Raw genomic sequence first — 25,632 nt, 5'->3', positions numbered from 1 at the left:
TGGCTTAACTAACAGGAACTGCACAATTTTTCTTTTACTAACTGTTCCCCATGTAGAAGCCACCAGAAAGCGCGTATTATCCATTCAGCTAGCTTTGATAGCACTCACCTTATGAAACCACAGCCACGAACAATTTTCATGTAAAGCTTTTGAGGCTGATTGGCGAATTCAGTCAGACAAGCTCTTTCCACTTGATGATGCGGTAGTAGGGGTTATTTCAGCTATAATGGTAGAAGATAAATGCAGTTTTACTGAATTAAAAACATTTCAGAGAAATGTGCCAATTCAGTTTCATGTTAGGATGGGAAAGAGTCAAAACATTCTGTGAAGATAAACTGCAGTGGCTTGATTTCCTGTTTTCAATTTGCTTGAATTTTATATTTCATTTCCATAGAAAAATTTAAATTAGCATTGCATTGACAATAGCACAAATGAAAGCCTTTGGCATTAGTGAAATGAAATTATCTGGTAGCTCCAAAGACTATTTAAAATTCATTCCAAGGAAAATTTAAAATCTTCAAATGTCCGATTCAATTGTGAATCAAAAAAAAAAAATCAAGCATCACAATTTCTCAGGAAGCAGACTATCTAGTTTCTGATCAGCAGCGTTGCAAGACTCAGCAGAGAGGGAAGTAAACTGCCTGAAGTTTGAAGATTCATCTAGTCTTTGATTACAGCAAGTTTCTTCCTCATACACTGAGCAGGGAAGCCAGAAAAAGCTTGCACTGCCAGGAGCCATGTTGTACTGTACGCATTTTGGAAATTAAAAAAAAAAAAAAAGAAAGAAACGAGAAAAAAAAAAGAACTGCAGTATCCACTGCTAGCAATTCAACATCTTTCAGAAGATATTTTGCATTACAGTACACAATATATGGTACAGCTTATACTATAAACTAAAAGTTACACTCAGGAACCACCTTGTACACTCCAAAAAGAGAAATAAAAAGTTAAATTGTTTCCCTATAAATACTCAAATTTTCTTCAGAATTATGAATGACCAAGTCTTATGAAGGACACGGATGTAGACCATAAAAAGTTCTCCTGCCATCCTCACTTCCCAACCCAGGAGGAGCGTCTGAGCCCCCAGACCATGCGGGTTTTTGGGAGATAGCCTTTCTGAATCATCTTGACACACCAGGATACTGTTCCACTCGAGACTTCTAGGAAGGCTGCGCCCTCTCCTGACAGGTTAGGACTCAGCAGCAGTGACTGAAAAAGCTGCCCTGTTGCAGCTAACGAGTCAAGGCTGGACCTCAGAGTTACCGAGGCCAGTCCTGCTTGATTTAAAACCTCTATTGCACTATGCAGAGGGGCCTCACATTGAGATGGATAGCTCAAAATTACAACGTTTTTTCACCATGCTGTAAGAAAATAAATTGCTTGGAAGTATACACTTTAAAAAGAAACACCGTATGTTTGAAAATCAACAGAATCCTACTCTAGAATAATCTCCAAATAACATACAGTGTTTATAATCCACGCAATTCTGTAAAGGAAACTTTCATATGTTGAAAATATAACCTTGAAATTAGTGTTGTAGCCCCTGGATTCCATTTCACAGAACTAATACATAATATGGCTAATGCTATTATAAAGAGTCAGTCTGCCTTCGTAAGCAAATGTAATCTCCTTCAAGCAGCAAAGCTTACGCAGGAATGACTAAAGAAATCCCACACATCTTGTCAATCACTCACACTATGCTTAAGTGAAGATCACCTTCATTTTTTTAACGTGGAACGCTTACCTTTTGACTGATCCTGCGTTCAAGTTAAATTAATTTTACAGACTCACAACTGCATACTGATTAAAGTTTCTGGTCCCAGAAATTACTGAATACCAGCAAGACAGAGAAGGAAATTTCCCTCTGATCGAACTGGTAGGGACCATTTGGAGAGATTTTCTGCCTTTCTTTGTAGCTTAGGATATGAGTCACTTCCTAAAATCATCTGGGAATTTTACTTGACAAATTTCCTTCTATTCTAGGACCTAATTACTGACACTGTCGATCTTTCTGGCTCTTTGCCTGTGGTACTTGGTTGCGCTTGTAGGTTTAGTCTTTTCCACAGAAGGGCTTTATCATCTAGGGTGCTAGGGCTCCGGTCGCTGTCTGGGAAGTTTACAGGCACCGTGTTTATTCCATATGCTTATTCAAATCATTGATACATCAGCTGTATAAGAGAAGATAATGATTAAATTACCTTCTTTAATTATATTATTTACAGTGCTGCCGTAAGAACGATTAACACTCATGGCCAATGACCATCAATGAAACACAGCTGGAATGGGAAACAATTCTTTATGGACTGACACTACACAGTGAGCTATATTTTGGGCCCCTGGAATTTAATGGCTACTGCCAGACATGGGAAGAAATGACATAGTCTGTCTGTTGCTTTACAACAAAGTATTTCACTGCTTTTATGCATTCTCCTCTGAAGCCTTATGATTTGTAAAATACATTGTTGTACATTGGGTGAAGGTCAAAGATCTCTAGCTGCTAAACTGCCCTACCTGCCAGTTCCTTCACTGCTTCTCCCTCTGTCCTGCCAGGTCAGTACAAGCTTTACGCTGCATTTCTGACACTTAAGCTGAAAAAAAGAAAACAGCCACCAGGCGGCGAATGCAATACTCATAGAGCCTCATTAATAGTCACACAGCCTCATTAATAGTCACCTATTATTATCTTCAGCTACTGTAACAGGATTCCTAATGTAACAGAAACTTTGTCTTAACAATGTAATTTCCCTGTGCTTTACAAAGGCCTTATATTGCTTATTAAATTAGCATATTAATTATTACTCTTAAATGCATTTGAGGCATTTTTATTCCACAAACCTGAGACAAGGCAAGTTGTACATATAGCTTTGTTTTAAGCCTTCCTCAGCCAAACTACTGTGTGTTTAAACATATGCTTAAGCCTCTGTAGGAACAAAGCTTTAACATTACACTTTGATCACTATTTTATTATTGTAATTTGCCAGTATGTTGTAACTGCTGTAGAGTGTTCAGTTCTTTACTGTCAAAGGACGTATGGCAGGCTTTGCACATTATTTAAAACCAGGTTATGCATTTTTAAAGACCTAATGTGCTGGTAGTTCTGAACAATATTCACAATACAGTGTAAATAGATTAGAAAACAAACAAAAAAAAAAGAAAAAAACAAAAGCATGCATGCGTTGTTATTTGTCATTATTTCCCTTAATGGGTTTTGCTGTAAATATTCTTTTGTCTAGGAGGTCAAACCGTTGTCTGCTTGTGCTCCTTGGGAAAAAGGGCAAGTAAGATAGATAGATAGATATATTTATTTATTAATAGTATTTTAAATTAGTATTTCCCTGTATGGTTTTTTTTACAGTCTTTCAACTCCTTTTTACAGAATTTGCACAACCGACAAAAAACATCCATGGATGTTGCCCCATCCTTGGAAACATTCAAGGCCAGGTTGGATGGGGCTCTGAGCAACCTGATCTGGTTGGAGATGTGCCTGCTCCTTGCAGGGGGTTGGACTTGATGGCCTTTAAAGGTCCCTTCCAACCCTAACCATTCTGTGATTCTAACAAGCAAACAAAACCGTAAATAGCCAGTTCCACTGAAGTCGGATTTGACTGGTGTTGCATTTACAAGTAGCCTACATACGCACCTTCCCTATGAGGGGGGAATCACATGAATCTCTTTTTTTCCAGAAACCAATTTGTACCAATGTATTCTTTGAAGGTGGCAACTCTGGCAGACCCCGATGCTTAGGAGCCCAGGTTTCAGTGCGATGCAGACAGGCTCTCGGGGACTCTACCCGGCCTAAGCGGTTTGCAGACGCTGAAGCTGAAGGAACTTACCCACCTTTTTGGTCACAAGGAGACATAAAAAGTGTAAGGAACATGGCAGCCTACTCCAGAGGTGGGTTGCGGGACCACACACGTGGGATCAGACTGCTCCCCCTCTAAACTTCAAGAGGGCGAAACTTTGCAGTAAGCAATTTCGTACGCAGAAATGCCAGCCTAACCCTCAAGGCTTGGAAAGGAAACCCTCCCGCAGGGCGGGGATAACCACCATCGCCGTCCCGGCCGCGAAGCTCCGCCGGGCTCCGCACCCCGCTGCGACCGGTACCAGCGCGGCGCCGCTCCCAGCCGCGAAGCCCGACCCTTCCGCCAGCTCTCCTCCCGCCGCCGCCGGCCAGCTGCGGGAAGGGATTCACCCCCAATTCCCCATTTCTATTTTGGATGGGGGGAGGGTTGTTTGGTGGGTTTTGTTTTTATGTCACCGCTTGTTTTCGGCGCCTCACGGGATCCCTGGCACCGAGCGCAGCCAGCCCTAGCGCAGGGCTTCACCTGGCGCGGCCCACATGACACCTCTGAGGGTGAAAAAAAAGAAAAAAAAAAATTAAACCATCTCAGTCTACGCCAGGACACGGAAAACACCGCAACCTGGCGCTGCCCTCTTCCTCCCGAGCTCAACATGGCGGCCACGGCATCACCCCACGGCATCGCCTCACCCCTCGTCCAAGATGGCCACCCTGCCGCGATGGAGGCGGCTTGCCAGTACTTAAGATGGCGGGTGGGCGGTCAAACCACCGTCTCCCTTACCCGGCGGGGGAGGTGGGTACCACCGCAGCCGCGTCAGGCCGCCGTTTATTTATTTATTTATTTATTTACATGCCCGCCCCGCCGGCCGCTGCTGGCAGTGACGCGGCTCCGGGGGTGGCGGTGCGGTGCGGTGCCTGCCGGGAGGCCAAGTGGGCGGTGGCGGGGCAGGAGGCGGTGGCCGCCGGGAGGGGGCCGGGCCGCAGCGACGCGGTTCCTGTCGCCGTGACATGGGTTCCCCGTCGATGGCGGTTGCCGCGGGAGGCCTCAGATAACCGGCCGCCTCCCCTCTCCCCTTCCCTTCCCTTCCCCCTCCTCCTTGCCCGCTGCCATGCCCGCTGCCATGCCCGCCCGGGCCCCGCCGCCCCCCGCGCAGCCCACAGGTAAGAGACGGCACCGCCGCTACCGCCGAGCTAGGCGGGGGAGTCGGCTCATTTTTTATGGGCCTGGCCGGAGAAGGGCATCCCTTGCCCCGCCGTGGCGGGCGGGGACCCCTCGGGGTTTCTCTCGGGAGCCTGCAGCGGCTGGGGCCTGGTCAGAGCAAGGCGCTCTCCGGCCATTCCCCCTCCATCTCTCGGGGGAGGGCGGCGGGGCCGGGCCGCCCTGCCAGGGCGGGAGGGCTGGGCAGGGGGATGAAGCCCCGAGGGGTCGGGCCGCAGTAAGGGCCGGCCTGGGAACCGGGCGGCTTTGTCCCCCGGCGGCGGGCCTCGGGCGGGGGTCGAGCCGCCTTTTGCCGCTCCTCGCAGCGGGAGGTTTCCCGTAGCGGCTCCGGGCGGGGTGGCGGCCGGCCTGGGGCGAGTGGCCCGCGTTGTTGTGGGGTTCGGCGGGAAGAGAGGGCTCAGTGGTGTGGTACAAGAAGTTGAGCTGTCCTGTGTATTTGGTTTTTCCTGATAAGCTTGCTTTTTTTTTAAGGGGCGTTAAGCATGTCGGTTACTAAACGCATCTGAAGAGGACACACTGAAACAGAGTTACGATTCTTAATTTTTTTTTTAAGAAGTAACACTATTCTAAAATGGGACAAAATTGCTGAAATGCCTGTTACGTCCTGACACTTCTGTTTGCTATTATGGGTGGCTATATGATGAGCCAAAATGCTGTTTTTTCCTTAGAGAAGACAATTCCTTAAACCAAAGGTTAAACCTTGGGATTCCTTCAAACCATCAGTAAGTTGGCTTCTTGATGGTGACACTCCCTTCCTTCCAACTTCAGCACAGAAATTGAAACCTTCAGAAGTTTGACACTCCTTTTAAAGCAAACATCTGTTCATAAATGAAGGCAGTGAGTAGAAGAAGCATCATTGACAAGAGCTGTACTGCATTGGTCATATAAGTTTAGTTTTCATGCATTATTTACAGCACAATGTGCTTCATTAGAACTAATTTCTTCAGCTGTTGAGTTATTGGTAAAGTGAGTTTGATGGATGCTGGTTTTTAACTGGGCTGGCCCTTGGAGGTTGAACAAAATTAAAAGTATTTCCTCCTTGTTTTATTCTCTGGACATATGAACTAGACTTGAGAAACCAATTAGCCTACTTTAAGCATAAAAACGTTAGATTGTATTGTCAGTGCACGCAGAAGTTTGTATGCATGCTCAAACAGCTAATGCATAGGTATTGGTTCCTCTTCCTGAAGTATCCTGGAGGAATATAACATTAATTGGGAAAGCCAGGGGAAGAGGCAAAGTACCTGTGGCTACTGAGGCACTGTTTGTTTGGTTTGGGTTTGTTTTTTGTTTTTTTTTTTTTAAACAGTCCTTTCATAATGATGAAAATAAATAGCATAAGTTTGAGGATATGAGAATTTAAACTTAAAAATAAGAATTAACTGTACAGTAAAGGGACTTCAGAAAAGCTAATGTGACGATGGTGTTTCCATTCCACGTGATGTTTGCATAAAGTACATGTTGTATGACCTTCTAAGGTCATGTGAAAGTATGACCTCTTCTTTTTACTTCCTTAGTTTGTTTGTAAGTAAGCAGTTAAAGGCTCTTGGCCTCAATATGTTTATGTTTTTGCTGTTTGATTATTTTTAAATTTATTTTTGTTTTATTTTTGCTCTGATCACGGTTTTGTTTAGCAAAGGATTTAATAGTCTATAAAATACAGAGTTATACACATTGAATGATGTTTGTGTTACACTTCTGTTGATGAAGGCAGTGTGTGATCTTACGTTTAGACTTAAGAATTTCTTTAGTAACTTACTAAATTAGTGCAAGCACTTTAACACCCTAATTACATAAAATCATATTCTGCAGCTTTCAGTGCTCTGAAAAGACTTGTCTTTCACAGTGGAAATAATAGAGCAGCTTAGATGGACCTCTGTCAACTCTTTGCCCTTTCCTCTTGAAATATTCATAGAGCTCTCCTTGCAGATATGTAGTGGTATCAGTTGGAAACCCAGCGGTAAAGAAATTGATGCTGGATCTAGTTGTTTTTCACTGTACTTGGCAGCATAATCTTTCAGATACTCATTATCTTTTTCAACAAAATGTTCATTCCTTTCCGTGCTATTGTACTGACAACTTAAACTATGTCTTTGTGAACATTTCAGTGCAATGACATGCTAACCTTTTCATGGGGATTCAAAATCCTCATAACTTATCTGGATAGCTCTCTTAAGACAAGTGTCTTAGATTCTGCTCATTGCTAGGTTCCAGAAGTTTTGTCTGTTAATTTTATTTTTCCTTTGTGCAGAAAACACACTGTGTAAGCTGTTCCTATGCACACAAAGGCCTTGAAATGTGCATTGTTTGAGAACTGACAGTCTCATTTCCAGTAGTCTTTCTTCCATGCTAATGTCTTTAGCAATTAAAGTTTTGGATTGGTACCACAGAGAATGTTTCTGTACAAGTTGCAAGGTGTTTTAATGAGTCTGCTTCTGTAAGGCAAATAATTTGGACTTCCTAAACAGGATGCTTGGATTTGAGAAGAACCACAAGGAAGGACAAATCTTGTCTTCACTTTAGTACATTTGAAAGTAGGTACCAGGGGGAAGGAAATGTGAAACCTCAAGTTCATATGTCTATTGAAAAGTGATGGAAAATACATCTTGTTCTTTAGAGTATGAGATGTCCCTCCTGTATTGTGTTTTTAATATGAGATGCTGTCGGTAGGTGGGATAAATGATGCATAGTGTAAACCTGTTCTTGTTAAGTGTGTTTGACTTGCTTCAGCCGGGTTTTATTTTTGCTTTCTTTTCTCACCTACTTATTCTCTGCATGTTGAAAAAAAAAAATTTGTTCACTTAAAAACAAGCAAAACTTTGCAGTAATGGAAGGAAGACCTATTGTTGTTCTCCCTATGCAACTGTGTTTTTCTCTACCAAGCTATGAGAGAACCTTTCATACAGGAGCGCACGTCTGGGCTAATGTATCTGCTGTTTAGTCTATGTGAAGTTTGGAAGGCTCTATATGTGATGGAGAGCATACTACTCTAAATACATCTCTGAGAACGGACCTTAGGTACTCTTGTTTTAATACTTTCTCATCCAGCATCTTTTCATCTTTTCATCTTAATTTAGAACAGTTTTCCAGGTAACATGTTTAAGGGTAACACTCAGAAATAAATTTTCTCATGGAGCTGAATGCTGTTTTAAAATGAATTTAAGAAATGATAAGAATAAAGACATCCAAGTTATGTGTTACTTACGACATCTGTCTTTACACATTGTATGGATGTGTGCTGTACATTGGGTGCAAATATTGTGTTCCCACAGAGACAGATTTAAACCTGACTGGCTTTCCCAGCCAGATGTATTTGCCTATATGAACATAACATTTTCCCCACTGTTTACAAGTTTAGGTACAGACAGTGTCTTTATCTGCAGCTGTTAAAGCAAGTCAGTAGATTTTTAGTTGAAACATTAAATTTATTTGCTTATAGTAACTTATAAACATAACCTGGTCTTTTGGTTTTGGGGAAGTGATGTTATTCTTGGTTGAAAAAGTGTTTTGTGAACTAATGTAATGTTTAGGTTCCTATTTTTCAAATGTTCCTCCAATTCTACAGCTAAACCTAAATGAAAAGGGGAGAAACAACTAGTGAAATTACGTTTGCTTGCTTGCTTATATAATCTAACAAGTAAGATTGAAAGGAAGACATCTGTATTCCAGACCTGTTTCAATTTCACATTTGTGCAACCTAACTTAGCCTTCCTGTATTGTCAGTGATTAGAGGAAGAGGAGCACTATCCATAGAGGTTTGAATCTTGTGTAAGCTGAATTGTCTGAGGATGCCTGGCATTTACTACCAGCCTGGGGAGGGCAAGAGGACAGGGGGAATGAGCTGCCTGAGATAAGTGCCTGAATCCTGATGGCAGTCTCCTGAGTTTTGTTACTTCAATGTTCATTTTACGTACAACCCCTTCCAATAGAAGGTGTCTAGAATATTCGGTGTTTGTTGAAACCACGGTAATGTACAGTGGTATTGATTAATTCTAAATGTTGGGTAATGAGAAATAAGGCTTAGATACATTGTCCTTATTGGAACTGGAAAGCATTGTTTTCCTGAACTCATATATGTCCAAGCAGGGAAAAAAGTGCTCTGAAACTCCTGCTTTAGGTAATGGACCTTCTGGCTGTAACAGCATTAAATTCAAAATAAAAACCATTGATTTCTTGGAGGCTTTATGAAGTAAATGGCTTCTTGCTGTATTTTTTTTTTTCTGGTAACTTATTCAAAAAATAAAAGTAAGCTTATTAAAGCAATTTAAGAACATATTGACTTCAACCTGGACAGTGACTCTCTTTGTAGAGTGGATTTGCTCTATAGGAATACTGTTTTAACAGACAAGCTCTCCTCGTTTACCACGGCCCTTCTAGAAATAAATTGTCAGATGCAGAAAGGCAGTAAATCCATTTTCCATTGTTCATAAGTCAATGAAAAGGTAAAGCTGTAACAGAAGAAGACAGTGTTTCCTACTGGAAGCCAACATTTTGCTGTAATGAGAAGTCTAAAACTGGTCCTTACTGTGGTATTTTTGGTATCTGCTTGAGGAATTCCCTCACAGTAGAAGAGTTAAATGTTCTTGGAAAGATCAGATGCTAGCAGCTAATGACTTGAATCCCTCTCCTTGCCATTGCAAGGCTTTTACTGTAGGGCATTTCAGTAACATTGTCATTTCTGTCATGGAGATCTTGATCATGCCATTTCTGATTATTTTGTTTTCTTCATGCTTTAAGCGATGGGTTGCTTAACTCAGCTTTGGTTTCAGAGTAATCCACAGTTGAGAGGTTATCCATTGCTTTGCTAATGTTCATCTTAAGTTAAAGGGATCGTGCTGCTTTACGAACCGTTTCTTCTTTTGAATTTGTGTTCGTATATTCCTTTGGAGATACTCTTTGTTTGTGGCCTCCCAGTTTTTTTAGGTCTTATGTAAGAGCCAAACATGCTATTTCAAGTTTTGCCTTAGAAGATAAGCAGGGAAGAAACTATTTATACCTGCTTTTGTGTGTTGTAGTTGTAGTGTGTGTTACATTGTTCTCTTGCTGCCATGCCTTTGTTAGACTATTGCTATTATCCTACAAAAAGGTAATGAACAAGAATGTGATCCGTGTGCGAGGAAAGCAGGTATTGTTCCATATTTAATGCAGCAAATAGTAAGATACCCTGGTTTGACAGTAAATGTTTTAGAAACTTAGTGTCTTGACATAAAATAAGGGTATGCATTTTGTCTTTACAAAGCCTTGCCCTCTCAAAACTTAACTCAACTACTACTCTTATCTTTTCCAGTATTAGTGATTTCTGTTTTCTCTTTTCTTTTGAGTGTTTCAAATTAACCTGAGGTACGTTCTTAAATGTTTATGACCTTAGAAAATACTTAAAGACCTACAGTACCAGAAATTAATCTGAGCAAATTAACCAGCAATTGTTTTGTGGGTTTTGTTTTTTTTTTTTTTTCTTTAAAGTAAAATGTCAATATGTGCTTTAAGTATGTTGGTGAACTGCATTTATAGCATGACTTTAACGGTGGTCTTATATTTATAATACTGAAACTTGTTTGTGAAATTCCTTCACAATGAATACCAAAGTATGAATATAGGGACATACATGGAAGCAAGAGAGAGCTAACTAGTGTTTTCAGCTGGGTATTTTCGTTTTGAAAACAGTTTGTTTGCAGAAAATGGCATCTGAAAGAGAATGAATTTTTAATAGTTTTTTTTTTCTGTAAAATGTTGGGCAACTGCATGTCGTGAGGAATTGTTGGAAATCCATCATCAGCCTAATATTATAAACTATTATGATTCAGAAAAACTTACTGACACCTGTCAACATAAATCTGTTGACTGTGGCTAAAATAATCCAATCTAAACAGGAACACTTAAACTCTTTCCGATTCCTCACTTCAAGGTATGAGGTCTGCTCCCAGAAACCTGAGTTGTTGTGTGTTACAAGTCATGGAAATAGCTGCTCTATTATGTGCAAGTAAAAGCTGCTGTAATTCCCCTCAAAACAGAATTCTCACTATATAGTGTGCTGAAAAATCAGTGTGTTCTATTTGTTTAAAATTTGTATGTTTCAAGAATGTTTAAATGAACAGGTAAGTGTGAAAGTGCATGTTAACTTCATAGCTGACTTATAAATTTGGGAGCCAATTTCCTCAAAAATATGGGGAAGATAAATAATCTGCACATCGGTCATAGATGTGTTCAAATTCTGCTTTGTGAATTAAATCATGGTTTGGGTTGATCCCTTGAAACATAAGGCCTACAGAATTATGTAGCCTAACGTCGTGACCAAGAACATGTCTGAGTTTGGGTATGAAGTACTACAAAAGATGAAGCCACAGTTTCAGCTCTTAGCCCCTATTTGAGATGCCAGACAAAGCAGAGATTAACTAAATGGATTAATGAACAAAGTTGTTGTTCTCTCAGACCTGTGGGTTTTCACCATCTTAATGTTCCAGGGAACTATAACGAATTTGGTTCAATAGTTCATGGTTGGCAGGTGAAACGCTTTTGAAAGTTGAGAAAGGGAATAATAATTAAATACTTTCTGAAGAAAACTACATTAAGGCTAAAAATTCCCATGCTGTTTTTATATTACAAGGAGAATTGGGATTACGCCCACTTAAAAAAAAAAAGTTATCACTAATTAGTCAGTCAAGGGGAGGGGGAATACTGATATGACTTCTTTCCTTCTGTTTCACTTTGAGTATGATATTATTTTGAGTTCTGTAAACAATTATATCGTGTTAACGTAACAGCCTTACACTTGTATATAATGCAGTTTCATACATTTTGGAGCTCCGTAACTTTGACTTTTTAAATGCAGCTGCAACACTGTGGGAAATAGCTGACATTTAAAATATATATATATATATATATATATATATATATATAATTGATTATGCAGTTGATTTCTTATGGGTTAAACTGATTAAACATGTAGTAGACTATCAAACCTGTGATCAGATTTTTAATGTTCCTTGCAGATCCTGTTTTGGCAACTGTTATTGGAACATATCTGGACCACAATATTGTGCTACTGACTGCTGCTGTGTAAATGATCCCTGTGATGTTTTAAAAGTGCTTTGAAATGAAAAAATCAAGGAACTTTCCTCTTCTCTGTGGCAGAAACTGCGGGAGAGAAAATTTCTAGATGATTAGAGATCTTCCTACATGTTTGATTGGGCTTCAGCAGTCTGCTTCATCTCCAATACAGCCTCTTCATGTTATCTTTGTCCTGTGCTTGTCCCTATGATTCTTGTTTCTTGCCTTCCTTTTTTTTTCATGTTACCTGGAAAGAAAAGGAGTCTTGTAGGTAAATTCCCTTTGACTCTAATGCTTGCTGCTGTCATGTTATTCAGTTTGTTTTCTGAATGCTGCATTTTTTTTAGATCATCCTTGCCCCTAAGGATTTTCTCAGCTCTATTGTGATTTATTTTTAGCTAAGGTTAAGATAATAATACAGTAGATGATCAACAAAAAATGAGTAGACTTGTTATGATGGATAATACATGGAAGCATGTCCAGTGCACATTAAGAATTAATTTTTTGTCGACATTTCTTGCATGACATTTGATGTCAAGTGATGGAGCAGTTACTAATACAGAGATTAATGTGATATTTCAAGGAACTCAAGTGAAAACCAACTTATACAAGCCTATAAGGTTTAAAAATAAAACAAAACATGCATGCGTTTGGTGAAACATACAGACAAATTTTATTTTTAATGGGAAAATTCAGAAGCTTTCCCACCCCCCCCCCCCCCAAGGCCTCTGATTCATAGTGCTAGGATATGCCTTTGAGATACAGTAAAAAAAAAAAAACCAAAACTTTTTAGTTAGGCTTCATTGTTTAGTCTGAGTTGAGATTACTGCAGTTTTGTTATTTACTTTGTTTAATTAATATTTACCTATAGAATACTTAAATTAGGAGGCTTATCAGCATCCTCCTGCATCTATTTCCTATCTATAAAGCTATGGTAGTCTACATAGGCCACTGAGCTGGTGGTGCTGCTTAGCCAAGTAAGAGTTACAGCTGATCAAAGTACTTTTCAAGATTTTTAGAAAACTTTAGGCTGTAGGAGTACAATGTAGATTTGGTTTATTACTGAACCAGCAAAACTATAATGTCATGATCTAGGTACAGGGCTGTAAGTTTACATATTTTTGAGTTGGAAACAAATTTGAGGTTGCTTCTGTGTTCAGCTTTTTCTTCACCTTCTCATGACTTTTCATCAATAAAACCAAAGTTTTCTGGAAGAGGAGAGGTTCGTCTACCTAGATTTAGTCTACTCTTCACTTGAATATAATTACTTGCATGACTTGATTATTCTGAAACTGTTAAACTTGATCTTTATTACTCATACTGCATGGAAAGATTCAAGGTTGGATCTTGTGGGCTTCGGAAGTCTTGGTTTCAAAATCAAATGTGTTAACTTCCTGGCTTTGACTTGTGTCAGCACACAAGCATTTGACTTTCTTAAGCATGTAATGTTTTACAGACTACCTGTTTGAGAGTAATTGAAATATTTAGGGCTTTTAATTGAGTTTCTGCTTCAGATTTCTATGGGTTTAGTTATATGGCTCTTTCTTTCCAGTGTAAATCAACATGCTATAGAACTGTCATTTTCTATTTTAAAATCTTTTCTTGCTAAATGGCTTTAGACATGTGTTTTAGAGGGCTTGTACATATCTGCCTAATAAAGAGTAAAACATCAAATAATGTGATAAAATTACTGTTAGGTTGCAGTGGTTTCAGTCATAGTACTTAGTCTTGGTCAAGGGGCTGCTTATCCCACCCTCCAGCTTTAATCCCCAGAAGCCGATGGAGGGTGTTTTTTGTAGGCCTCTCCTTTTCACCTTCCTTGTTTCAAGCCGTTTCATTGTTTCTGTTCAAGCTCCTTTCTCTTCTGGGATGATGAAGGCTTATATCCAGTCAGTGCTGTCCTTGAAATATTGTTAAGGGGTTTTTTTTGTTTGTTTCAATAAATAGTTTCTTGCTTTTACAGTCTCTTCAGCTTTTGCTACATGGGGTAAGATGATAAATATAGCATCAACTGAATTTTCCAAATAGGTGTAACAACTCTTGTTACATTTCAGGAGGTTTAATAATGAATTTGTGCTGCTGTCTGCTGAGATTCATCTGGGGACTTGTGAACTCAAATTTATTTACAAGGGATGATTTCTTAAAACAAAATAAACCCACTCCTTTTTATTTGGAAAAAAGAAACCCAGAAATCCTTTCCCTTTTCCAGGAATGAGAGGGGAGGAGTGAGTGCCATCCCAATTGATGCCATTTTTTCTGTCCTTTCTCATAAATATCATCTGTTACTAAAGAGCTACTGATTCGTGACCCTAGGAGTCGTGAATTCCAGACACAATGCCATTCATTGTTTATCCGGTTCCCCTATAGCTTTAAATATAGTGCTGTCCTGAAGATAAGGAGCCTTAAGATGAGCACAGCTAATATGTACCAATGTCTGCCTAACCAAGCTTTTTTCTACAGAAGAACAACCAGCACTTCCACCTACCAGGGCGTATCTTTCCATATAGTGTTTGGATCTTCCTCAGCATGGAAACATTCAGAAAGCAATCGTAGTCTAGATGTACTGGGTGTTTAATTTTAGTGTTGGTGGTTGACCGCAGTAGATCTTGGAAATTTGGATATAAAGAAGGAATGTCTGCGCTGATAGTTACAAAGAAGAAATGCTGATACTGTTTTTAGTGGACTGAAAACCCAGAAGTCTGGAAAGTAAATAGGTTGGAGCAATCTCAGTGGGAACTCAAAGTCACACTATACAGACATCTTGAAGGATCTTTACGTTCATGTGTGACACGAAACAGCAATTGCTAGACCTTGATGTAAAAGGCAAAGGGCTCTTGAGAGATGAGGCCTCTGAGATAAGAGAGTGAAGCTCTTCTCTCAAATACCTTGTTAAGCAGCTGGTGCTGAGTAAGCCTATGTGGGAGCTTGTTGACAACTTATTCTTTATTCTAAACAAAATTCCTTTGCAGTCATCTTCAGTTTCTGTTTGTGATGTTACAAATTACTTCATGGTTTCATCTGATGAGCATGATGTTCTTTTATAATTGCAAAGTACCCTTTTTAAAAAAAAAAAAAGTAGGTATCTTAGCCACATTTAAAGATGGCAGGCTTTCCTGGCAAATACCAGTTGTTTGGCTCAAGTGCTGTGGTAAGTGGTGCCTGAGAAGAACTACAGAAATCTGGTGGTCGTTGTTATGCCCATTGTGTGCTGCTGTTTAGGTGCATGTACAAAATCATTTGCTAAAGATGTTGGAGTAAAGGATCATATTTTATTTCTGTTTCAGAACTAGTATTGTCAAGTTTGCACTGATAATGGTTAGTGTGTTTTTACAATTTATTCATGACAAGTGTAGTTTGAAATTGAAAGAGCTTGCTCATGGCTCTCCCTTTTAAGTGCTCTAAGGTACGAGCTACTGAAGTGATGTGTACAGTTGCAAATCTATAAGTAGTAGTAGTTATTAATTACACACAATATTGAAAAAAATCAAGATAACTCTTCCAGAAAGAAAATTTTCCATCTATACCTTGTTACTGTAATGGCTTGCAATGTTAAGATGGAGTCACAGAATCATAGAATCATAGAATGGTTAGGGTTGGAAGGGACCTTCAAAGGTCATCTAGTCCAACCCCCCTGCAAGGAGCAGGGACATCCCTGACTAGATCAGGCTGCTCAGAGCCTCATCCAACCTGGCCTTGAACGTTTCCAGAGATGGGGCCTCCACCACCTTTCTGGGCAACCTGTTCCAGTGTTCTATAACTCGCATCGTAAAAATTTTTTTCCTAATTTCTAATCTAAATCTACCCCCCTCTATTTTAAAACCATTACCCCTCGTTCTATTGCAACAGGCCGTACTAAACAGCCTTTCCCCATCTTTCTTGTAGGCCCCCTTGAGGTACTGGAAGACCGCTATCAGGTCTCCTCAGAGCCTCCTCTTCTCCAGGCTGAACAGCCCCAACTCTCTCAGCCTGTCCTCATAAGAGAGGTGCTCCAGCCCTTTTATCATCTTCGTGGCCCTCCTCTGGACCTTCTCCAACTGGTCCATGTCCTTCTTATGTTGGGGGCTCCAGAACTGGACACAGTACTCCAGGTGGGGTCTCACCAGGGCAGAGTAGAGGGGGAGAATCACCTCCCTCGACCTGCTGGCCACGCTCCTCTTGATGCAGCCCAGGATGATGCGGTTGGCCTTCTGGGCTGCAAGGGCGCATTGCCTGCTCATGTTAAGCTTCTCATCCACCAGCACTCCCAAGTCCTTCTCCTCAGGGCTGCTCTCAATCCATTCCCCGCCCAGCCTGTATTTGTGCCTGGGATTGCCATGACCCAGGTGCAGGACCTTGCACTTGGCCTGGTTGAACTTCCATGAGGTTGGCACAGGCCCACCTCTCCAGCCTGTCAAGGTCCCTCTGGATGGCATCCCTCCCTTCCAGCGTGTCGATGGCACCACACAACTTGGTGTCGTCGGCGAACTTGCTGTCCATGTCGCTGACAAAGATGTTGAGTCCTTAATCTATTTCTATCTTGGCCGTGGGAATACTGTCTTTTTTTTTTCCTCTCTGATTTAGTGATTTGTGTTTAAATATTTTATGGATAATCATGCTCTGTTCTGCTTTTGAGAATAAGCTTTGATGGAGAAGCTTGTTTTGCTCTAGGCTTTGCTGGTGCTTATAATGGCATTTCCCAACTGGCAGTTTGTAAGACAAAAGTGGGCTGGTGGCAGCAGCTGTGGAGACCGCACATGTTGGCCCACAGTTATGAAATACAAAGAATGGGGAGACCTAACAGAAACCCATGAATTGCTAGAAAGAAACTTAAGCAGAAGAGCAACAGATCATAGCTAGTGATTGTAACAGCAGTTCCTTCTTCCACTTCTTCACAGTTTCAAAGCTTAAGGAAGCAGCTGTTAGTTTTCAGAGCTACTGTCTGAAGGTGCCTTAAGTAGATAACTGTTCAGACATAGTCCATCAGGTGGCTTAACTTCTGCTGCACAGTCAGCTGAGTGCACTGGTGAGTGTGGGAGAAGATGGACCAGAGTCACTGGCTGTTTTAGAAATTGCTGGTGATGGGAAGTAGAGAACTGATGAGCTAAGACTCAATTTAGTTCTGTTGGCGTGTTGTACAACAGCTCAAGACAAATGTGTTTTGTGTTCTGGCGTTTCAGCACAATCTGCTGAGAAAATGATTGTGTATTATTTTATAGCAGGTTTGACCTGTCCCCAGTAGATTCTCTGTGACTTCTAAAATGAAATAATTGTTTAGAACACAGGTTTGAGGAGTGTTTCTTTCTCATATCTACTATGGACATTGACCAATACGCACACTTCTAAAATGAAATATGAAAGATGACAAATTAGCCAAATTCTAATATACTTTTTTTCCCTTTTTTAGAAATACATTAACTGTGAAGTGGAACTAAACAATGGAACCAGATATTATTCGAATGTACTCCTCATCCCCTCCACCGCTAGACAATGGAGCTGATGATGATGATGAAGATGAATTTGGAGAATTTGGAGGATTTTCTGGTGTAAGCACTGCTGGTGTAGCTTTTGCTGATTTTGATACACCGGACTACAGTCATCCAAAGGAGGAGTTCATGCCCACAAATCATTTCATCCCACTTCATGATTATTCTGACAATGTAACTGGCATTGCAACTTTCACATCTGTTAAAAATATTAAAGATAAAGACTGCATTGCAGAGCTTCCTCCTCTTACTAAGGAACTTTCTGATACATCAGCTACTAGTACCAACAAAGAAAAATTTAAGTTTAGAACTTCAGGTACTACTTCAGAAGATGGAAACAAAAGAGGGGAACAAAGAGACAACACTGGGAAATCAGAGGGTTTTTCTTCTCATGTCATTAGAACTGGTATAGCAGTTGAGAGCCAGGATGAGCAAATAGATACTTGTAATGGTGAGAAACCTCCATGTCTAGAGATTCTAACAAACGGATTTGCAGCGTCAGACACTGTAAATCCTCAGGGAACGGAAGATCTAGACAATATTGGTGACTCAAAGGGACTGAAAACTGTTAGCACCCATAGTACTGAGAAAAATTTGAACTCAAGGCCTAGCTCAGGTGAAGACTTTGCAGATTTTTCTACATTCTCAAACAAAAAACCAATCCATTTGGAGGGAACCGGACCTACAATACACAGTGTTCTTGATGAAAGAGACTCTCTGAGCATTCAGGAGAACAACAGAATAAACAGAGTAACTCATACTGAAGAAGTTTGCATTTCAGAAATCAGTTGTGAACAGGGTCCCTCAGCACTGGAAGATAATGAATTTGCAATTTCTAGTACATCTCGAACAACTGGAAGTTCAATATGCACTACTGAAAATGGAGAACACAGTGGGAGGAGAAGACAACATGGCACAGAAAATAGCAAAGATTTTACTAGGCCTGATGACTCTTTGGAAACAGAGGACGTCGAGGTTGGTAAGATCGAAAGCCTAAGCAGTGAACTTTCAAGAGAGAAATTGGGTGTTTCTGAAGATCTGAAGAATGGTGGAAGTAGTGCTGAAGTTGTAGCTTGCAGTGACACACATGATGATGATTTTGGTGATTTTGGTTCAGTCAGCAGTGCATCTCCCACCTTCATTAATGTTCAAGAATCAATAAATCCTCTAGATTTAGAAGGAAGTTCTGAACGGCCCATACATGTTAGTGAACCTAGTGATGAATTTGGTGAATTCAGGGACACAAGTACTGTTTCTCAGCAGCCAGCAAGGTTGGATCAAGCTGAACTAAATCAGACTGCTGATGCTTTAGAATGTGATACTGCCAGTAGATCTTCAGGCTTAGACTTCCAGCGTACTACTGAGGCAGAAAGTGGTGAGGATAGTGAATTTGGAGACTTTGATTCAGTGCCAAAACCTCAAGATGAGAGTGTTGCATTTCAGGACTCTGATGACTTTGCAGACTTTAGTTCAGCAGGTTGTAACCAGGCTACAGACTGGAATGCTTTTGAAGATGAACAAAAAGACAGCTGTTCTTGGGCTGCCTTTGGAGATGAGCAAGCTGGAGAATCTCATCACAGAAAAGAGACATGGCAGTCACATAGGACAGATGCATCTGCCAGGATTGATGGTCCAGTACTACACAAGACTGACAGTTTTGCTTTAGCATCTTTCCAAGGAGCTACCAGTAAGCAATCTCAAGAGCCAGCACCTTCAGTTCAGGTAAGGGTGATTTTGATTTGTTTGTTCAGTGTTGTTCTTCTCTCATGCATACAGCTCTTCCTGGTTCCTGCTTTAATGTACGCAAATGTTTGGATAGTCCTTGTTTGTCTTGTGGGAGAGATTTAATTTGATGGGTGAGACGGGCTGGTATGAAATAGTATGCTGTGTTTGCATCTTGTGTCTTTTGCACTGTTACTTCCTGCAGAAAAATGCTGGGGGTATGCTGGAACTTGTATGGATTTGTTTTGGCGATTACATGTGGTCCTTTACATAAACTGATCAAAGGAGTGAGAGGAAAAAGCCATCATAAACACTTCAGAGTCTGTGATAGTTACTTCTCTGCTTCACTGCAAACACAGTTTACTGTGTTTTGGGGGACACTGATGTTGCCTTTTCATAAAATATTGGTGTGACTGGAAGGTGAGATTACTGGTTCCCAAAATTTTTATCACCATTCTCTACTATGTTTTCAAAATCTATTTTAAAAGGAATACTTGATTTGTAGATAGCAGCACTCATTTGCTTAGAGCGGAAAGCATAATAAAATACAACCGATAGAGTTCTGTCCCTGGTACTCCCAACTCCTGGGAAGTTACCAATTTAAAAGTTACTTAAAAATAAATCTCTGTTGTACATTAGTTGTGGGAAGCTCCATGTTATAGCAACATCGCAAATATAGGACTGGTGATTTCTTAAAGATGTTGCTATTTCTAATAAAGAGTTTTGGGGAGGGTGAAGTAGATAAGTTTATTTCTTACTACTGCCCTCTAGGTATTCTGCTTTAATTGCTAAGAGTGTATTAATTCCTAATTAATTCCTTTCTAGGTCTTTCACCAGTCATCTTTGAGATCTGTGCTTGTTTATACATAGATAATCTTTTAATATTACTTTTACAAAATTCAGAACAGTTTGAATTTGAAATTCTCCTCAATGCTTTTTAATCCTGGCATTCTGTGTCAGTAGTTTAGAGTATCCTCTGTCTTTTTCCGTTTCCCACTGGTGATGGATGAAATGGCTTTTAAAATTGAAGTTGTGCCAACTGGAGCTTTGCGAGCATTAGCAAGTGGAATGGAGCTTTTGGGGCTTAGCACCGATTTCTTGTCACATTAAAAGGTGTGAGCCTCAGCTCCTGACACTTCTTGCTGTTTTGTGCAGTGACTAACACACCACGTTTCAAAGTGGCTTCACGAGCTAAGAACGCTCACAAGTGAACCTGCAGGGTGGATTTTAGTGCCTATGCAAAACCTTGCTTGTCAGCACCTGAATGTGTGGGTCCATTTCTCAAACTGAAAGCACGACTCTGTTGTTACCTCTTCTGTTGGTCATTTGCCCATAAAATTGGAGAGTACTAAGGTCACTAGTTTGAAGTGTCCCTGTTGCCACTTGAAAGACTGTCCAGAATCTGACAAAGAAATGGGGTAGGGAGGTGATTCTAGTGAAATATGCATTTTTCTATTAAATAATGTTTCTAAGGAATAGTCTGCAGGTTTCAAACATTTATTTTTACTTACAATTTTCTGTAATTTTGTGATGGAGTTTTGATGGAAAATACTTCTGAAGGTAGATGTTTATAAAAGCAGAACCTTCAGAGGTTCTATAATTTTCTTTTTGCCCCTTCCCCAAGTCTGCCTTAACAACAGATGAAAGCTGAGCTACAATGTAAGTTCTTTGGAGATCTGTCATGAGGTCATACAGTAGCTTGATTAGATGGTAAAGCAAGTTTTAAGACTTAATTTTTTTTCACTACAGCCAGTTGTGACTGGTTGGATATAAATTGATTTTCTGCGTCCCCTACCAGTGAGGAAGTACATCTTGGAGAATGTTTTACACAAATAAGCTGTAGAGGAAGTTCAGCTTGATGTGTTTTCTCTATTGCAATAGTTTCCTCAGCCTTGCAATGACTGTTAGTTGCTACTTTTTTTTTTTTTTTTTTCGAGTTCACTCTTAAAACAATAGTTACACATTTTCAAAACTTACTTTGTATTCTGTAAGTGCTTTAAGTTTTGGAAGGCTCTATTGAAACCTTTTCATATTTAAAAAAAATGCTTTATTTTAAGTAGTAATTACATTTTTAATCCATTGAGCTACAGTTTAGTAAGTTGCAATTAGAAATATTGAGATCAGTTGAGTCAACATGAGCCAGCAGACAATCCCATTGCTTTGAGTGCAGAATCTTAGTAAAATTAAACTCAGATTTTGATCGGCTTCCTTACTTTCACTTAAGAGGATGCCACTGAGGTCTAACCATGAAATACAGCATTTTGAAGTATTTGCTGATCTTCTGTTTCCAGTGTATTAAAGTTCTGGAGCTGTTTGAGGCAAAGGCAGAAACACTTGCATGCAAAATAAAGCTAGGGAAAGGTAAGCGAACAGTGTTTGTGTTTTTTGGTTTTTTTTTTATTACCCTGACCAAAGAAGGATAGAGAGGAGTAGATCACTTGCATCGATGTATTGCTGGCAGATCTAAAAAACACTTGCTGTAGCAACTTAAAGGGAGGAGGCTGTGCAAAAAAGAAATAGTATGTGTATTAGACACTTGATAGATGTGAAAAGTGAGAGCTCAGCGTAGGCTAAAGTTGATCTGGGATCATTTACAAGATACTGTATACACTTGATCTGTAATGTTGAGGCTAGGAGAGTTGCTGTAATGTGGTAGTGAAATAATTTTGAATGGTGTATAAACAGAATGACCCTAATGTAACTCTTTACTTTTCAGTTTTCTGCTTCTGTATACTTAGACAGCAGTATTACTGTTTAAATGTGGAAATGATGTATACAGCAATTTGCTTTCATGCTGCATTCTGGATGTATGAAAAGTTATTTACCAGTATCTTGCCTTCCCTTGCCAATGGTCTCTGCGTATTTTCCTTTCTGTTTCCTTAGTTTATATATTCTGGATGTGGAGGTGGCAGCAAAATTTTGTGCTTTCTGAATGTGATCTTGATCATAAGGTATGTGTTAGGGAACCTGTTTTAATGATTGTGGATTTGGTATCGTATTTAATTAGAAGTTAGACTTTGCTTGAATTCAGCCAATTAATGCAGTTTTTCTTATAAAATACAGAATATAAAAGAAGAAAGTAAGAGGGAAAGGGTCACAAAATGGCCTTTATATAGTGACATGTAGTGGCAAAAAGATCATTGTCTTTTCTCCTTTGCCTTTGGTCTAAGGCTCTCCAAATCCTGCACACCATCTGTAATGTGGGGTTTTTAGCATGCTAACCTCTGCTATTCAGTACTGCTGCAGGGAGGGGAGAAGAGAAAGGGCATGGTATATGGTATTCAGTTAAAAATACTGAAAGAATTTGTAACCCCTCAGAAAAAGTTCCAGTTTCAAAGGCTGATGGACACATACACAAACTATTACTTGAACCCATATTAATACTACTGTATACTCTAATCATTTAATGTCTGTCTTCAGCTGAAAAATGCGTAATAGTTGGTTTCAGTATAGCTGCAGGTTTGCATTAGATACAAATCTGCCTTTATGTTCATTGAAACTGATTTAGGATGTAGTGGTGGGTGAACTGGTTGATCTAACAAGTTTTGAGCAAGCCTGCCCTGTACCATATACATTAATTCCCTTTAAGTTATGTTTATAAGGAATATAAGGCTTGTAGCACAGCTTTTTCCATGGGATAGTGTTGGACATTAGTCAGCTGAGGGGGTTACTCTGCAACATATGTAAGAGTTTGGCAGCAAAGCACAAGAGCAGTTATTACCTATGGTAATCATGTGGGTGGGTAATATAACTGTGCCTAGCTGTGTTCAAGGAGTACAGGCATCTCTAGAGGAGGAAGAGATGAATAGCGGCTTGGCTGGAAGGCCAAAACTCTTACCTGATGTAGCTGGCAGTTAACAAATCCTGGGAAGGGAGAAAAGGAAACCTGAACGGTCCTCCAATTGGTTTTTAAGATCCTCTGCTTATTAGAGAGCCTATGCTCACAGGCTGTAGCTCTTCAGATTAGTCAGATAGTGTGGGTGATGGTACAGTCATTAAACCACAAGTATACCTCAAGACAAAGAAAACCCTGGATCCCTGTCACTGAGAGTACTTTGTCTTGGGCAATGAATGAAGTCATCCTCTTGGGAAAAAAAGTGATTATGACTGTAAAGACTTCAGCCTCCCAGTTCACTAAGACAGGTTAAGATAGTGTTGGCTAAATTAAGTTCAGACAGTTGGGTAATGACTTGCAATGTAAATATATCTGTCTGGAAAGGTCTAGGTTTTGTTTTGTTTTTTAAAAAGTTCATAGCACAGTTTTTAAGTATGTGCAGCTGAATAACAGTAGGAAACATCATTAAAAGTAGCTCGTATTTGCTGTATTTCAGCACAGGCTGGCTAAGGGGATCTTACAAAAGAAAACAGTTTGGGACGGGGTTGTTCTAGCATTTCTGTCTATGTATCACAGAACAAAATTATTTTCTATTTTGTACACATAAGTTTCATCTGCTATACTTCTGCTCAGAGCCTGACTGAGAAGTTCGTATAACACCAGTAGGTAATAACAACATGACCAACTGAAATGGGAAGTAAATTTTATGCAGGCTGTATAAATAACTGTTAAACTTCATTTTGGTGACATGGAAGATTTCGTACATTCTTCAACTGAGGGAGAATAAGTGTGCAAGCCTTCTAGCAAGACGGAGGGACACAGCTTGACGCTTCTACACTGAACTTCTTTGTGGTTTATAACGCTCATGTCAAGCAGTAAAAAGAGCAGAGAGGTCTTGTTCTTCCTTCTCAAACCACTAAATTTGCAGATTTGCTTTGCAGCCAAGCTCAAGACCTTTATAGTTACTCTTTTAAAATGGGTTTGAGGTTATTTAGAACGACCATTGCCTTTTTAGAACTCCTTTATTTTTTTTATTTTATTTTTCATTTCTCATCAGTGAGGGTTTTTAGCTCTTGTGGCATCATACGTAATTGCATAACTAAATAGCACCTTCTTGCTGGCTTGTAAATCTCAATTTAGAACCAGTGTGTCTGTTGTAAATTACCTGTGATAGTTAAAATTAAACAGTCTGATTTTTTTTTTAATTTTTTTTTTTTACCTCTGATAAATTTATGGCCCCATCTTAGATTTAACTGTTTTTCAAGATGGAGGGGGAAGCCATCACATTTGGATCATGAGAAGTTAAACTAATGTTCTTTGTAAGCTTTTTTCTTTTTTTCTTTTTTTTTTTCTTTTTTTTTTTTTCCTTTTTCTTTACAGAATCCTTTGGGAAGGTTCTGTTTGCTAAGTAAAGCCTGCACGTCGGAGAAAGGAATAAATTCTTGCTATGTGGAAGGCAAGCTGATTCTTCGTTTAAGCAGTCCATAAACCTTTCCAAAGAAAAATACTGTCCCTGTTTAACTAGGAACTTAGTGATTTGTTTGTTGGCTTAAGTGTGTTTAGTTAACTGTTCAGTTTTATTTGATGTTTGAGCCCAAAAGATTTTAACACTCACTGAAGTTGATTGGTGTGTTCCCGTGATGAGTTGCATCCATTGAAATCAGTTTCTCAGCTCCCCTAAGTTAACTGCATGGTTGTGTAGTTTAGTTCTTAGAGACAAAAAAAAGAAGGGGAAAATAAATAATAAAAAAAAACCCCAACCAGAGTCCTATATGTGGTGAAGGTACAGGAGTATATGGTGACTCCACTCCACTCGGGCAAAGGTGTTGCTGGAAAATACGGTTTTGTTCTTAGAAAACTCAGCAAAGGGAGTTTCTTATTTAACCTCTGCTTTATTTTGTTAAAATAGTTTTAAGTACCTTTGTTAGGCACTCTCCAGAGCAGTGCATTCATGATTTAAAATAAATAAATGAAATCTCTCTAGTTAATCAGTCTCTTTCCGTGGCTTCTGGCTCCTGAGCTTTGTTCTGCCGTGTTTTTGAGAGCCTTCACTCGGCTTCTGATTTCTAACTAGAAGCCAGTCATGTCCATGTGGACTGTATTCCTTTCCTAAATTGTATATTTAGCATCTTGGATCCTTCATGTGCTCATTTCTATCTCCTTTCTTATGTTTTGCTATCAGATAAAACTCGAATCTAAATATTATCAAGAATTTAACTATTACACTGGTTTTGTTTATTCCTAGGTCTTCCGGTTTTTTGTTCGTTAGATGCAAGGAGCCCAGAGCTTGAGTTGCTTCCTCTGTAGCCTCTTTCCCAGCAGGAAAAGGAGGGCTGAAGGCGTGCTCTGCTTTTGACTCTCCTCCTTCTTAAAGCACCTCTGAAGGCTGTCAGAGGAGAGATGCTGTGGGCTGTAAGCAAGAATGGAATGGGAGAAATGAGGGATTGCAGGGAGGAAGGAGGCTGTCCCCTCTGGTGGAAAGTGGGGAGGAAGGAAGGACAAATTGCTGCTCCAATCTTGAGCTTCCAGCACGAGGAGAAGCTCACTG

The 25,632-nt window shown here is 39.9% G+C and overlaps 1 protein-coding gene across 5 annotated transcripts in view; it reads left to right on the top strand.

The window, feature by feature from the left end:
• The first annotated feature begins 4,771 nt into the window (after positions 1-4,771).
• Positions 4,772-25,632, top strand: part of AFTPH (aftiphilin) — a 47,859-nt gene continuing 26,998 nt past the window's right edge. For 2 of the 5 annotated variants that reach the window (XR_015257973.1, XM_086743281.1), the window contains exons 1-2: positions 4,773-4,960; positions 17,449-19,249. Coding sequence is in view for 4 of the 5 variants with exons in the window: in XM_086743281.1 (XP_086599407.1) it covers positions 17,480-19,249 (1,770 nt within the window). In the remaining variant the exon portion in view is untranslated. Of the gene's footprint in view, positions 4,961-17,448; positions 19,250-25,632 lie in introns of all 5 variants that reach the window. The other 3 variants (XM_086743279.1, XM_086743278.1, XM_086743280.1) reach the window with 2 other exon arrangements.

This window comes from Chlamydotis macqueenii, chromosome 3 (genome assembly GCF_036417535.1).
Source record: "Chlamydotis macqueenii isolate bChlMac1 chromosome 3, bChlMac1.mat, whole genome shotgun sequence".
Lineage (NCBI taxonomy): Eukaryota > Metazoa > Chordata > Aves > Otidiformes > Otididae > Chlamydotis > Chlamydotis macqueenii.
The sequence above is the reverse complement of the archived record's forward strand: the minus strand, read 5'-3'. Positions and strand labels throughout refer to the sequence as shown.